Below are 14510 nucleotides of genomic sequence, written 5' to 3'. Positions count from 1 at the left end.
TATATATATATATAATGTGTATGTGTGTATATGTATGTATATATATATATATATATATATATATATATATATATATATATATATATACAGGTCCTTCTCAAAAAATTAGCATATAGTGTTAAATTTCATTATTTACCATAATGTAATGATTACAATTAAACTTTCATATATTATAGATTCATTATCCACCAACTGAAATTTGTCAGGTCTTTTATTGTTTTAATACTGATGATTTTGGCATACAACTCCTGATAACCCAAAAAACCTGTCTCAATAAATTAGCATATCAAGAAAAGGTTCTCTAAACGACCTATTACCCTAATCTTCTGAATCAACTAATTAACTCTAAACACATGCAAAAGATACCTGAGGCTTTTATAAACTCCCTGCCTGGTTCATTACTCAAAACCCCCATCATGGGTAAGACTAGCGACCTGACAGATGTCAAGAAGGCCATCATTGACACCCTCAAGCAAGAGGGTAAGACCCAGAAAGAAATTTCTCAACAAATAGGCTGTTCCCAGAGTGCTGTATCAAGGCACCTCAATGGTAAGTCTGTTGGAAGGAAACAATGTGGCAGAAAACGCTGTACAACGAGAAGAGGAGACCGGACCCTGAGGAAGATTGTGGAGAAGGACCGATTCCAGACCTTGGGAAACCTGAGGAAGCAGTGGACTGAGTCTGGTGTGGAAACATCAAGAGCCACCGTGCACAGGCGTGTGCAGGAAATGGGCTACAGGTGCCGCATTCCCCAGGTAAAGCCACTTTTGAACCATAAACAGCGGCAGAGGCGCCTGACCTGGGCTACAGAGAAGCAGCACTGGACTGTTGCTAAGTGGTCCCAAGTACTTTTTTCTGATGAAAGCAAATTTTGCATGTCATTCGGAAATCAAGGTGCCAGACTCTGGAGGAAGACTGGGGAGAAGGAAATGCCAAAATGCCTGAAGTCCAGTGTCAAGTACCCACAGTCAGTGATGGTGTGGGGTGCCATGTCAGCTGCTGGTGTTGGTCCACTGTGTTTCATCAAGGGCAGGGTCAATGCAGCTAGCTATCAGGAGATTTTGGAGCACTTCATGCTTCCATCGGCTGAAATGCTTTATGGAGATGAAGATTTCATTTTTCAGCACGACCTGGCACCTGCTCACAGTGCCAAAACCACTGGTAAATGGTTTACTGACCATGGTATTACTGTGCTCAATTGGCCTGCCAACTCTCCTGACCTGAACCCCATAGAGAATCTGTGGGATATTGTGAAGAGAAAGTTGAGAGACGCAAGACCCAACACTCGGATGAGCTTAAGGCCGCTATTGAAGCATCCTGGGCCTCCATAACATCTCAGCAGTGTCACAGGCTGATTGCCTCCATGCCACGCCGCATTGAAGCAGTCATTTCTGCCAAAGGATTCCCGACCAAGTATTGAGTGCATAACTGAACATTATTATTTGATGGTTTTTTTGTTTGTTATTAAAAAACACTTTTATTTGATTGGATGGGTGAAATATGCTAATTTATTGAGACAGGTTTTTTGGGTTATCAGGAATTGTATGCCAAAATCATCAGTATTAAAACAATAAAAGACCTGACAAATTTCAGTTGGTGGATAATGAATCTATAATATATGAAAGTTTAATTGTAATCATTACATTATGGTAAATAATGAAATTTAACACTATATGCTAATTTTTTGAGAAGGACCTGTATATGTGTGTATATATATATATATATATATATATATATATATATACATACATACACACACACACACGCGTACATACATACATACATACATAAGTACATACAGTACATATGTACATACATACATACATACATACATACATACATGTATGTATATGTGCATGTAACTCCAGCAATATCTTTACATGGCCAGTCTGTTCCTCTATTACTGAGAAAATCGGCATTTAAATTAATATGCAAATGAGATGGAATGACTATGGTATATGTGAAGCCTCTGTCGCTCCAGCTCTATTCCAGAGTGACAGACTCTGGTTTCTCAGGAGGAACAGACTGATTATGTAAAGCTATTGATTGTCTTTGAAAGTTGGTGGTGAAATCCTGCTGACAGATTCCATTTAGCACTTTATGTGTATTGTTCATTAAGGATTACAAAAGATGTGACAAGGCTTTTATTCATTTTTGGCTTTACTTATTCTGTGTACCTATAAAAGTAATGGATTTTCTGCATCGTGAGCCATCAGACTTCCATAGTGAGAGAGTTCCTGGCAGTATTTAGCTCTTACATCCAGAGGATAAGAGACCGATAGGAGAAAATGCTCTTCCTATATAAAAATAGGAGAGTTGGGAAGTTTTTATAGGGGTTATATGGGACTTTTTTCTTTTTTTGGCTATGGGGCTAAGCAGTTACCCAAAAGGTAGTTGCTAATCACCTGCTTGTTTTGCCCTCTTCCGGCTCAGAGCCATAACGGGCCGCTCTTCCTGGCCATTCTCCTGTTTCCGGCGAAGCCCGTCTACGGACAGATTCTTCTCTTCTGGTCTGCTGTGTCGACAGGGCATCGCTGCTGATGTCAAGGTGGCTGACAGCATGATGTCGGTAGTGACGTCACTTCGACAGAGCAGAAGAGAAAGAGCTGCTTTGTTTACGTGTGGTCAAATGAAGTCAGAGAATCATTTCCAGAGCCGGAACACATGGTTTCAGGGCAGTACAGGCAGGTAGTTAGAAACTAACAGCCAAAAACCCAATAGTTCCTGATAACCCTTATGCTGTAGCTGTAGACATCATCACCAGACTGAGGTCCAACATTGTCATTTGCCTACTGACATTTTACTTACAGAATGAATGACAGGGAGGCAGATCATCATCCATAAATAAAAATCTGCTCCACATATCCGCATAGCCCACTGCCTCCAGACATCCGCCTAATTGCTGCAAATGGACTGCATTACCACAGACCCCAATAACAGAATATAGGCTGCCATAAAGACTGTATTCTGCTGGCCATACATGCAGGGAGGTTGTGGGAAAATCACCTTTCACAATATTCATATTCCTTTTGGGTGTAAGAGGAACTTTCTTAACTCTGGCATTGTAATACACAGTTTTTTAATGAAGTTCCCTAAAATAATTCTTAAAGAAAAACTGTTGCCATGAAAATACAGTTCAATCTGCAGGCAGCAAGTTATAGAACAGGGGGAACTAAGCAGATTGATATATATATATATATAGTTTAGTAAGAATAGATTTAAACCTCTTCTGTTTCAGGGCTTTTCAGTGCAGTGGGCGGTCCAATCAGTGACTGACAGCTTTTATTTGTGTCATTGTGCATACAGAGATAGCTGTCAGTCACTGATAGGACCGCCCACTGGACTGAAAAGCCCTGAAAGAAGACATTTAAATTATTAAATCACAGGTTATCCTGAATCCTTTACTAGAAAACTAGGTATTAGCTCCCCTTGCTATATATCATGCTGCCTGCAAATTGTACTGCATTTTCATGGTGGTAGGTTCCCTTTAAAGAGGACCTGTCAACAGCCATGCCCCCCTTTTATTCAAAGACCATAAAAATGTGCACCAAATAAAAAAATCTCATAACTCTGGAACAATATGGTGGATTAAAAAAAAAAAACAAAGCATACTTAAGGGAGCATCGGCAATAAAATAACAAAAACTGACCACTTTAGTTCTGTTACTTTAGTTCTGTTGACAGGTCCCCTTTAAAGGCTATGGGCCCCTTTGGCATTAAAAATTATTAGTGGTAAGTTCATTCATTTTCAGACCCCTGATAGGCAGGTTCATATCATTCTCTTGTGAGATTGTGTCTTCCAGTAATATAGGTTGGACATAAGCTCAGTCTATCCAGACTGCTGCTGCCTTCATTAGCACAGGTTCAATTCTGCACTTATTTCCTCTTGTGCTTTCCTCCTTACGTACAGCTGCTTTTTCTCTGCCCTCCATGAGACTGTAGATTGCTTTCCTTCCTAGCCATAGTGGAATTTGTGTACAGCCGCCTCACCCTCCTTTCAGCTACCTCTGAAAGGGAGGCCGAGTAGAGAACTGTCAGAAACAGGAGCTCTGACAGATTCAAAACACTTTTTTGTAGAGCATTCGGCTGGATACAGGACTAGCAGACACTCGGCAGCATCAAAGCGGTAGAAAATTTTTAATAAAAAAAAAAGTAGAACGTTTCATAATTTTGCCTTCAGGAAGCAAAGGAACAATAAAAATGTGCAAATGTGTACATAGCCTTTAAAGCTGCATAGCCTGGAGCTTTACAGCAATACTGTTGCTCTGTAGCTCATATATTACCGCATTCGTGTCCCAGGACCTATAGAAATCATTGCCTGTACTTGGGCAGTGGATACGTCACACTAGCTAGCACCAATTGGCCCAATCTCTTCTCTCCTTTCCCTTCAGGTGAGGAGATACGAGACCTGGATCTGGGACCAGATGCCCTGATGCACCACTCCTCTGACCCGCCGTCTTTTATGGATCGGCTGGCGAGCAACCTCACAAAGCGCAAGCGCTCTACACCTCAGAAATTTGCGGGTAAGAGCACATGTAAATTGTGCAGGAGAGGACACTGCTCGTGATGCTGACCATGTCTAACTTGGTATGGCCATCTGGTGACAAGTCATTTAGATAGCCCCCCCAAAAATCCCATGTTTTCCTGCTGTAGGCTGAGAAGCTGATTAGCATTGTGGTCTCGGTACTATGTCTTGTGACATTTCCAAAGCTTTAGTTTACTTAGTAACCTTCACTTGAACATTTTGTGAACTACAGTGAATCCTAAGGTGGGATGTTTCATTCTAGCACCACTATGACATTCGAGTAGTGCAATAACCCCACACAGACAGGAGATGTCACGGAGACAATAAAATGTCCAGTTACTGTGGCTTTAAGACGAGATCATACACTTCCAAATCGCCTATCAGAACTTGTAAGTGCGCCTTAAATAAAGCATCCAGAACTGTAACTGAGCACGTTGTACAATTGGATGTCTCTGAGCGCATTACCATTGGGATGAATCCAGACGTTGATTCCAGGACTTTACAATTGTTTTTCCTACACGTGTTCTTCACTTGTTGTCCAGATCATGTCTATTAGGACAGTTTCATATTTGTGAGCCTGTATTATGGATTCTAGTTCTGTCTAGGCATGGGGTCTAATTATACGGACAGCTTTATAGAGCCATATCAGAAACCAAAGCCAGAACTGGAAATCTAAAAGAAGGTCTTGGCTCGCATTATTGCATCAATAACCACAGTGGGTTTTTTCCTATTAAAAAATAAACATGTTTCTGGTATGCGGTAGAATTCACGGTGACAAGCTATCTAGCTCCCAAGGCCGGGGTCACACTTGTGTGTGTAATGTGAGAAACTGAGTTAGAGGGAAAAGGCGTGCACTCTGTAGAATGGAGCTGGTGCTGGCTGAACCTGGACTGGATCCAGTTCAATCATAAATTCGGGCAAACAACCGCACTCAGACAATTTTTTGCATCAGAGATGTGAAGTATTTATTGAGTAACACCACAGTGGTCAATAGAGTTCTGAGGTAACGTTTCGACCCGAAAGGTCTTTCTCAAACCTCACTGTAAAAACATGAAATAGACTATATTAAAGATGGTGTAACCAAAACAATCCAGACAAAATACAGCACAGTAACATATAGAGTATCACAGGAAGTAATAAACACAGTGGATGCAGTTAACATCAGCTAGAAGGGGCCAATACATGCATAGTATGGTAAACATGATGGATGCCACTGTGTTGCCAGATGTATAGAGGGATGCTGTATATGCCTAAAGGGTGAAACAAGGGGGGGAGGGAGGAAAGGGGGTGGGGGAGACCTAATACCAGACAAAACAAAATAAAATAAATAACCATATTATGTGAGAAATTCATTTTTCCATCTTATCTTTTTCACCTTTTTCATTTGCTTCATTCTTTTTATTCTGTGGTGTTACTCAATAAATACTTCACATCTCTGATGCAAAAAATTGTCTGAGTGCGGTTGTTTGCCCGAATTTATAATGCGAGAAACTCGCGCATCAATACCCGGCACTGCCACCGGCACTCGGGACCAGAGCGTTCGGATGCATGTATTTCTATTCAGCCACACGCTCTGGTCCTGAGTGCCGGCGGCAGTGCCGGGTATTGATGCGCGAGTTTCTCACTTTACACACACAAGTGTGACCCCGGCCTTAGGCAGCACATCATTTCACGGTGTCACATGTTTATCACCACCACTTCTGACTCTTGAGGTTTTACTACTCCTTTAGTTCCATGAATTAGTGCTTTTGCTCAATATTTCTTATTTGTGAAGTTATAGACACTGACCATCGCAAATACTTGAAAGCTTTAAAGGGAATCTGTCAGTTGGATGAACCCTCCTAAGCCGTCTGTATGGGCATGCAGGTCATAGGAAGCTGAAAAAATAGTACCATATGCGATCCAATGTCTTATTTCAGAGATATCCACATTTTTCTTAAAATGTCAATGAGCTGTGACTATTTCTGGGCTGGACATGGATCTCCCTGAAAATCTTCCTACATAGATTATTGTAACTTTAAGGGTATGTGCACACGATGCGGATTTTGCTGCGGATCTGCAGCGTTTCCGCAGCTGCGGATCCGCAGCAGTTTACAGTACAATGTAAACCTATGGGAAATGAAATCCGCAGTGCACATGCTGCGGAAAAAACCACACGGAAACGCAGCGTTTCATTTTCCGCAGCATGTCAATTATTTGTGCAGAATCCGTAGCATTTTTACACCTGCTCCAATAGAAAACTGCAGATGTAAAACCGCAGCGGAATCCGCAAGAGAAACCTAGATAAATCCGCAGGAAAAAAGCAGCGGTTTTGCACTGCGGATTTATCAAATCCGCTACGGAAAAATCCACACAGGAGCTTTCTACGTGTGCACATACCCTTAGGGGGAAGTTACGATGATGCATGTAATGACTGACAGTTATAATCACACTCAGCAGAATTGATCTTTGTATCATGAAAAAAAAATTCTACAGCTGCAGTTATCCTCTCATAGTGCCTCAGCTCTGCTGCAGAGCTGTGCCTGACTGCAACTAAAGGTACCTTCACACTGAACGATATCGCTAGCGATCCGTGACGTTGCAGCATCCTGGCTAGCGATATCGTTCAATTTGACAGGCAGCAGTGATCAGGATCCTGCGTTGCCATCGATGGTCGGAGCAGAAAGTCCAGAACTTTATTTCGTCGCTGGACTCCCGCAGACATCGCTGAATCGGCGTGTGTGACGCCGATTCAGCGAGGTCTTCACTGGTAACCAGGGTAAACATCGGGTTACTAAGCACAGGGCCGTGCTTAGTAACCCGATGTTTACCCTGGTTACCAGTGTAAATGTAAAAAAAACAAACACTACATACTTACATTCCGGTGTCTGTCCTCCGGCGTTCTGCATCTGTGCACTGTGAGCGCCAGCCGGCCGGAAAGCAGAGCACAGCGGTGACGTCACCGCTGTGCTTTCCGGCTGGCGCTCAGTCAGTGCAGAGAAGCACAGCGCCGGGGGACAGACACCGGAATGTAAGTATGTAGTGTTTTTTTTTTTTTTACGTTTACGCTGGTAATCAGGGTAAACATCGGGTTACTAAGCGCGGCCCTGCACTTAGTAACCCGATTTTTACCCTGGTTACCCGGGGACCGGCATCGTTGGTCGCTGGAGAGCTGTCTGTGTGACAGCTCTCCAGCGACCACACAGCGACGCTGCAGCGATCGGGATGGTTGTCTAGATCGCTGCAGCGTCGCTAAATGTGACTGTACCTTAACACTTTTTCAGCTACCGTCTCACAGGCAGCCAGTGTGGGGGAAGGGGCAATCCAGCAGAGTTTTGTCTTGTTACAAACACATTTCCAGTCTAAAGGTACCGTCACACATCGCGACGCTGCAGCGATACCGACAACGATCCGGATCGCTGCAGCGTTGCTGTTTGGTCGCTGGAGAGCTGTCACACAGACAGCTCTCCAGCGACCAACGATCCCGAGGTCCCCGGTAACCAGGGTAAACATCGGGTAACTAAGCGCAGGGCCGCGCTTAGTAACCCGATGTTTACCCTGGTTACCATCCTAAAAAGTAAAAAAACAAACGCTACATACTTACCTTCCGCTGTCTGTCCTCGGCGCTCTGCTTCTCTGCTCTGGCTGTGAGCGCCGGGCAGCCAGAAAGCAGAGCGATGACGTCACCGCTCTGCTTTCCGGCTGACCGACGCTCACAGCCAGAGCAGGAGGAGAGCAGAGCACAGCGCTGGAGGACAGACGGCTGTAGGTAAGTATGTATTGTTTGTTTTTTTACTTTTAGGATGGTAACCAGGGTAAACATCGGGTTACTAAGCGCGGCCCTGCGCTTAGTTACCCGATGTTTACCCTGGTTACCAGCGAAGACATCGCTGAATCGGTGTCACACACGCCGATTCAGCGATGTCTACGGGGAGTCCAGCGACGAAATAGAGTTCTGGACTTTCTTCCCCGACCAGCGATCTCCCAGCAGGGGCCTGATCGCTGCTGCCTGTCACACTGGACGATATCGCTAGCGAGGACGCTGCAACGTCACGGATCGCTAGCGATATCGTCTAGTGTGACAGTACCTTTAGTTCTCCTTTCACAGAGCTGTCATCTCTGTTGTACTGTCTCTCCCCCACACTGACTGTGTGAGATGAAAGCGAAAAGAAAAGTTAGTTGTAGTCAGGCGCAGCTCTGCAGCAGAGATGACAGCAGTAGAGGAGAGGTGCAGATGCAAATGATTCTGTAATTAAAGTTCAGCTCTGCTGTACTGTGTTAGTTGTAATCGACTCACAACTCTGCAGTAAGATCAGGAGAGCAGACGGCTGATGTCTCACACTGGTAAGGCTATGTGTCCACAGGGCCTATTGGCAGCGCTTTGGACGCAGCACACCCTATACATAGACTGTTATTTATCTTGCAGAGACTGAGCATCTCCGCAAGATAGACCTGCTGCGGTCTAGAAAGACGCGCCGCGTGTCCGGTTACGCAGGTCTGCCGCCGGCATGTTTGTACACATAGTGGAGATGGGATTTCATAAAATCCCTTCCACTATGGTGTAACATCTGGACGCTCCGGTTGTACGAAGTGTCCAATCCGCAGTAAAAACTCAAACAATACCCCCCGTGGAAACATATCCTAACACTTCCATTGATGTAAATAAGCTTGGGAGGCGGATTCTCATGCAGATCTATGATCTAACCCATAGATCTTAACAGCTCATTTATTTATATTAAGCTACACGTGGATTTCTGTGGAATAAGACATCGGATTATTATGCTTTCGCTTATATAGCGCTATCTTATTTCCCAGCGCTTTACAGACATTATCATCGCTGTCCCCATTGGGGCTCACAATCTAAATTCCCTATCAGTATGTCTTTGGAGTACCCGGAGGAAACCCACACAAACACGGAGAGAACATACAAACTCCTTGCAGATGTTGTCCTTGGTGGGATTTGAACCCAGGACCCCAGCGCTGCAAGACTGCAATGCTAACCACTGAGCCACCGTGCTGCCCCGGATTGAAGTTATAGAGGTATCATATTATTCACCTTTTTATGACCACCTTACCCATATATTCGGCTACTGAGGGGTGATTCTACCAACAGGTTCCCCTTAAGTTCCAATGTCACTAAATAATGTATACTATTGGGCTTTCAGGCTACTTACCAGGATATTTTGGGATGATGTTACCGATTGCTTTTCCAGTGATGATCAGCTGTCCATTTTCCTCACCTACCTTTCTCAAAATAGCAATATGACTTATAAGCTTATACGACATAAAAACCTAAATGTGTATTTGGCTAGTTTTCTTGCCCCAGTTGGTATTGTATCTTATCCTATGTATTTTCTTGTCTTTTCAGGTGAGAAACAGGTGCGGCTTAGCCTTGCTGATCTTCCATATGACATGAACTCTAGTTTTGAGAAGGACATAGAGATGGTTCCTCACCACCCTCTTGACCCATCATATGGAAATCCATTAGCTTTTGTTGGAGGTCCAATGCGCTTGCCACCCACAAACTGCATCTCAGAAATAACTCCAGTCATTAGCTCAGTGTACACCCAGCTACAGCCTATGTCAGGACGGCCAGACATGCCAGGAAACCGTGAAGCAGCAGAGGGCCATGAAGACATCCCAGATGTGACACAGATTCATTACAGAGGACGGACTGAGCATGGAGCTTCCCCTACTAATGGCTGCCAGGACTCAACCACAGACACCGAAAGCAACCATGAAGAGAGAGGCTCTCAAGCCACCAGCAGCCGGCAGAGCCCGGCTTATGCCAAAGAGGACCAGAGGCCACCTGAACCAGGAGTGGTAAATCCTTCCCGCTCTGGACCCGGCACTGCCAAGGAAACCCTGCGGGTACTGGGAGAGGATGGTGAGCAAGTGAAGGTATTCAAGTGTGAGCACTGCCGTGTCCTCTTTCTGGACCATGTCATGTTCACTATCCACATGGGATGCCATGGCTTCAGAGACCCTTTTGAGTGCAATATATGTGGCTATCACAGTCAGGACCGGTATGAGTTCTCATCCCATATTGTAAGAGGAGAGCACAAAGTTTAATAGTGGAGTAGGGGGAACTGAACTTGCCCTCCCTTCTCTAAAAGAGAAAAGCTCAGAGATGCGTCACACCATGAAGCTGGTGGATGGTCGCCATCCGATTTTTCTAGATTCAAAGGTTTTTTATTTGGTGAAGAAAATGGGTGGAACCCAGAAATTTTAAGCACTTTTTTAAATGTTCCTTTTTTCTTGCTCATTTCATAATTTAATTTAGCACTACTGTAATTTGTGATTGGAGATGAAAAATTATGTTCTCCGTGACCTACAAATGCAAGTCTAGTGCTGGATGTGTCACTGTGTGAAGATTTACGGACTGAAGCAAGAGTAGTAAAGCACTACTGGGGCCTGATGTTTGGGGAACATAGATAACTTTGGCAAATGCACTTACAGCGCCTTGTTGCCTTTGGGTGGGTACCCTTAGCATTGCCGGTGGTCAACACGAGTTAGTGGCATATAGTAACCAGCCACCACTTGCCACCCCACGTATGAGAGAACTAAAGCTCTTAGTAGCTGTTACAGGTATTGGGAGTTGTAGCTAAGGTCGCCTTTTCTAGCTCTTGGCATTTCGTTATCATAGTATGGTCTTCTACTGGTAAACGGAACATCTTTGAAGACACAATGCTTCTCATGTTAATGGGCAACTGTAGCACCTTAATAAGACTGTTTGCTTATTGAAAATAATAGAAGTCGCCCTCAACACCCCTTACAGAATGAAGTCCCCTTTTATTTTTTCCATCATTCTGATTATTTTCCCTACTCTTTGCACTGACTGACGGACTATTTTAAAGGGTTTTGAATGGGTGGAAAGAAACAAATTTGCTATCAAATGTAAGTTGTCCAATCTTTGCGTTGTACCTTAGTCTTACTGTCAATCTTCCTGTATACTTCCTTGTGTATTTATTTTGTCCCTTTCCTGCTAGTCTTGGCTGCAGTCTTCTATCTAGCAGAGCAAGGTTTATTGCTGTGTTATGTCCCCTATTGTATTCTTATGGTTTACTTTTTTGACCACCATGTTTGTAGGTATTTTGTTCTGTACCAGACTATAACTCCCATGCACTTTCCTTTTCTACTTTACGAACCCGGTTTGTTCTGCACATAATTTCTCACATATATAAATTAATAACTTAAAAGTTAGTCACTCACTGTAGACAAATGGGGGGGAAAACAATTCTTACCCCATAAATATGTTCATATTTCATGTCGTATGAGTGCAAATAGACGGTTTGCAGCTTACCTGCACCTAAAAGCAAGGCCACGTTCGGGTGGGACCTGTATAATAAGGGTCAAGAAAATAATTGAATCGCTTCAGGATAAAGTAGGGAAAAATTTTGCCAAACAGAACCAAGAAGGAAAGGTTTTGTGCTTTAACCTGACAATATCCAATCACAATTGTTCCTCTTAAAGCTAAATTTCACCTGTACACAGGACTTCAGAACCCTTGACTCCCCAAAAACTAATTACAAAATGACAATATTTTTCTTTAAAGAGTACATGTCACTTGATTCATAGTGCCCAAACCACGGGTAGCATGAATCGGAGCCTGGCTGCACAATTGCAGTAAGGTTTTTTTTTTTTTTCTGCAATGCTCCGTTGTTCAGAGAAAATATACTTGCCGGTGACTATAGCCATAGACCAGACTAGTCCTGCTCCATGCCCGATGGGCTCTTCCCTGTGAGTACATAAGGGAGAGACCTGGTAGTGGCCTGCAGTATACTTTCTATGAAATGCTGAGTGTTTCACAGTGAAATATACCTGGCTGCTATCCTGCAGCCAAGCTGATTTGTGCTGCCCACAATCGGGTGACAGGCTACTTTTTCAGTAAAGAAAAAAAAAAGTGCTAAAAGGTCCTCGTTCCAGAGATTAGGGAATTTCAGTCTTTTTACAAAGTTTATAAAGCGAATAGTTTTCTCTGCAGCGTTGGGCTCCGATCCTACCTGCCCTGCAGAATCATCAGCAGACTCAGGCTGGTTTACAACAAATGGAAGTCTGCATTCTGCTAAATGATTTAAAGGGCAAGTACGGAGATGTTCACATTCTCATCCCCTCTAGGGATTTACAGGAGGTGATTTAGTAGACTACGGGGTGTTTTTTATTTATGCTGTCCTCTTTATATTCTTTTGGTTTGATCATGGCTCTAAAGGTGGAATTTCTATATAACCAATGAGACACCAACCTCCTTATGGCCAAAACAGCCTGTGCTGGAAACCTTTAACTTGTCCAGGTATCAGGATATGTTTATGGTCTGCCATTGGCAAGGGATATGCTGCATAAAGTGTCTATCGGCTTGTCTGACAAGGTGTGCAAAAAGGTTGTAGAAATACGCAAGTATTTCACAGACCGCTAGATTCCAGGATTTCAATTTGTATATTCCTTTTTTTTTTTGCAAAATCTCTCACTATTACCAGTCAATCTATTTATGATCATATCATACAAGTGCCTTCTGCACTCTGGCAATCTAGTTAGAGAACATAGAACTGGCCAGTTTTAAGAAATTAAGTCTTTCACTTTATTGATACATAGAAGAAACTTGGTTAAACAGGACAGTATTGTATATTGTGGGGAGTTACTCTTTAAAGGGAACCTGTCAGCATATTTAAACATAGGGAAGGAGTGGTACCACTGTGATTGTGCATGTTCCCCAATAAAAGTGATCCCTTTTTTTGTTGGGATCCGACATGCCAGTCATTGGGAATCAAGTGTAGAAGCCATATGCAAATCAGCTGGAAGTGCATTGTGGGCGTGTCAGTGCAGCTGGAAGAATCAGTCCAAGTGTGCTGACATGCCGCCAGTGCGCTTACATTTTGATTTGCATATGGCGTCTATGCTAGATTTCTTTTTATTGGGGGATAAGCGCCTTTATAGCCACACCTTTGCTTCCATATGCAAAAATGTACTGACAGGTTCCCATTGAAGCCACCCATCATTTGAGAATCAGTTTCATTTGTATTAGACTATAAGTCTTTTTACATGACCGCTGTGTTTTTGTGGGGGGGAGTAGTATATCAAGCCTGGTGCCTGAAAAAGAAACACAAGTAAAGCCCTTAGATGAAATTTGCACTACACATTTTAAGAAAATTCCCATTTTACAATTCTTTCTTGTGACTTCCTACCCATAGTTTCTCTGTACTGCTCTACAGCGTCACACACTTGTTTTTATCCATCATTTGTTTAGTTTGCCATCTGACACGTGTGTCTTGATAGCTTTAAAGTGTTCCCAGGTAACATGGGCTTCGTACCGCCATATGATTTATGCATCAGTGATCTGGAATCCGTAAAAAAAAATGTTGTGAAATATAAAACTGTGTTTTAAAACCATTTTTTGATTCTTGGTTAAAGATGTCCTATTGGATCTGTCATCACATGCCATGGCTGAGACTCCTAAAAGTCGTCTGCTTTGTCCTGCCCATTATCTTTCATATACCTTTCTTTCAGTATGCTATGTAACTTGAGTCTTGTGTATTTTATACTTTGATACATGCTGTTACCTAATCTCCAGCAGCGAAGTGATCTCTATGGTGCAAACAACAGATCCCTCCCAAGAATAAATCGAATTCCTTTCACTGGGTTCATTCCCAGATTTAAAACCAAAGGATGTTTTTACATTTTTTTTAATAAATTAAACAACACAGAACACCTCTGGAATAATCGTCTTTATCTCATGTAAGTGGCAGTCAGTTGAGCTGACTTTTCTCTGTTCTTTACTAATGATGTAAAATGACGTTCCCATTAGCTTCTAGAGTTTCCAATAGCAAAATGTCATTAGATCGCACTTCAACTTTTAAAGCGCACCTCTCTATAAAAAAAAAAACACAACTCAGACAGCAATAGTATATTATACACAGTAGTTTCCAACCTGCATATTTGCTTGGTTTTCCTTGCCTTTTTAAATAGTGGAAACTGATGCAGTGCTCTGTGGTTTAATGCTGTACACAGTCACT

General features: G+C 42.9%; 1 protein-coding gene across 3 annotated transcripts in view; it reads left to right on the top strand.

Annotated features, from left to right (window-relative positions):
- The window catches only part of IKZF4 (IKAROS family zinc finger 4), a 60337-nt gene extending 46147 nt beyond the window's left edge, over positions 1–14190 (top strand). Inside the window, exons 7-8 of one of the 3 annotated variants that reach the window (XM_069758415.1) lie at positions 4391–4522; positions 9872–10717. In XM_069758415.1, coding sequence (XP_069614516.1) covers positions 4391–4522; positions 9872–10575 — 836 coding nt within the window. In that variant the 3' untranslated portion in view covers positions 10576–10717. Of the gene's footprint in view, positions 1–4390; positions 4523–9871 lie in introns of all 3 variants that reach the window. The other 2 variants (XM_069758413.1, XM_069758414.1) reach the window with 2 other exon arrangements.
- Positions 14191–14510: the final 320 nt, after the last annotated feature.

The sequence above is a fragment of the Ranitomeya imitator genome, chromosome 3 (assembly GCF_032444005.1).
Source record: "Ranitomeya imitator isolate aRanImi1 chromosome 3, aRanImi1.pri, whole genome shotgun sequence".
Classification (NCBI taxonomy): Eukaryota; Metazoa; Chordata; class Amphibia; order Anura; family Dendrobatidae; genus Ranitomeya; species Ranitomeya imitator.
The sequence above is the reverse complement of the archived record's forward strand: the minus strand, read 5'-3'. Positions and strand labels throughout refer to the sequence as shown.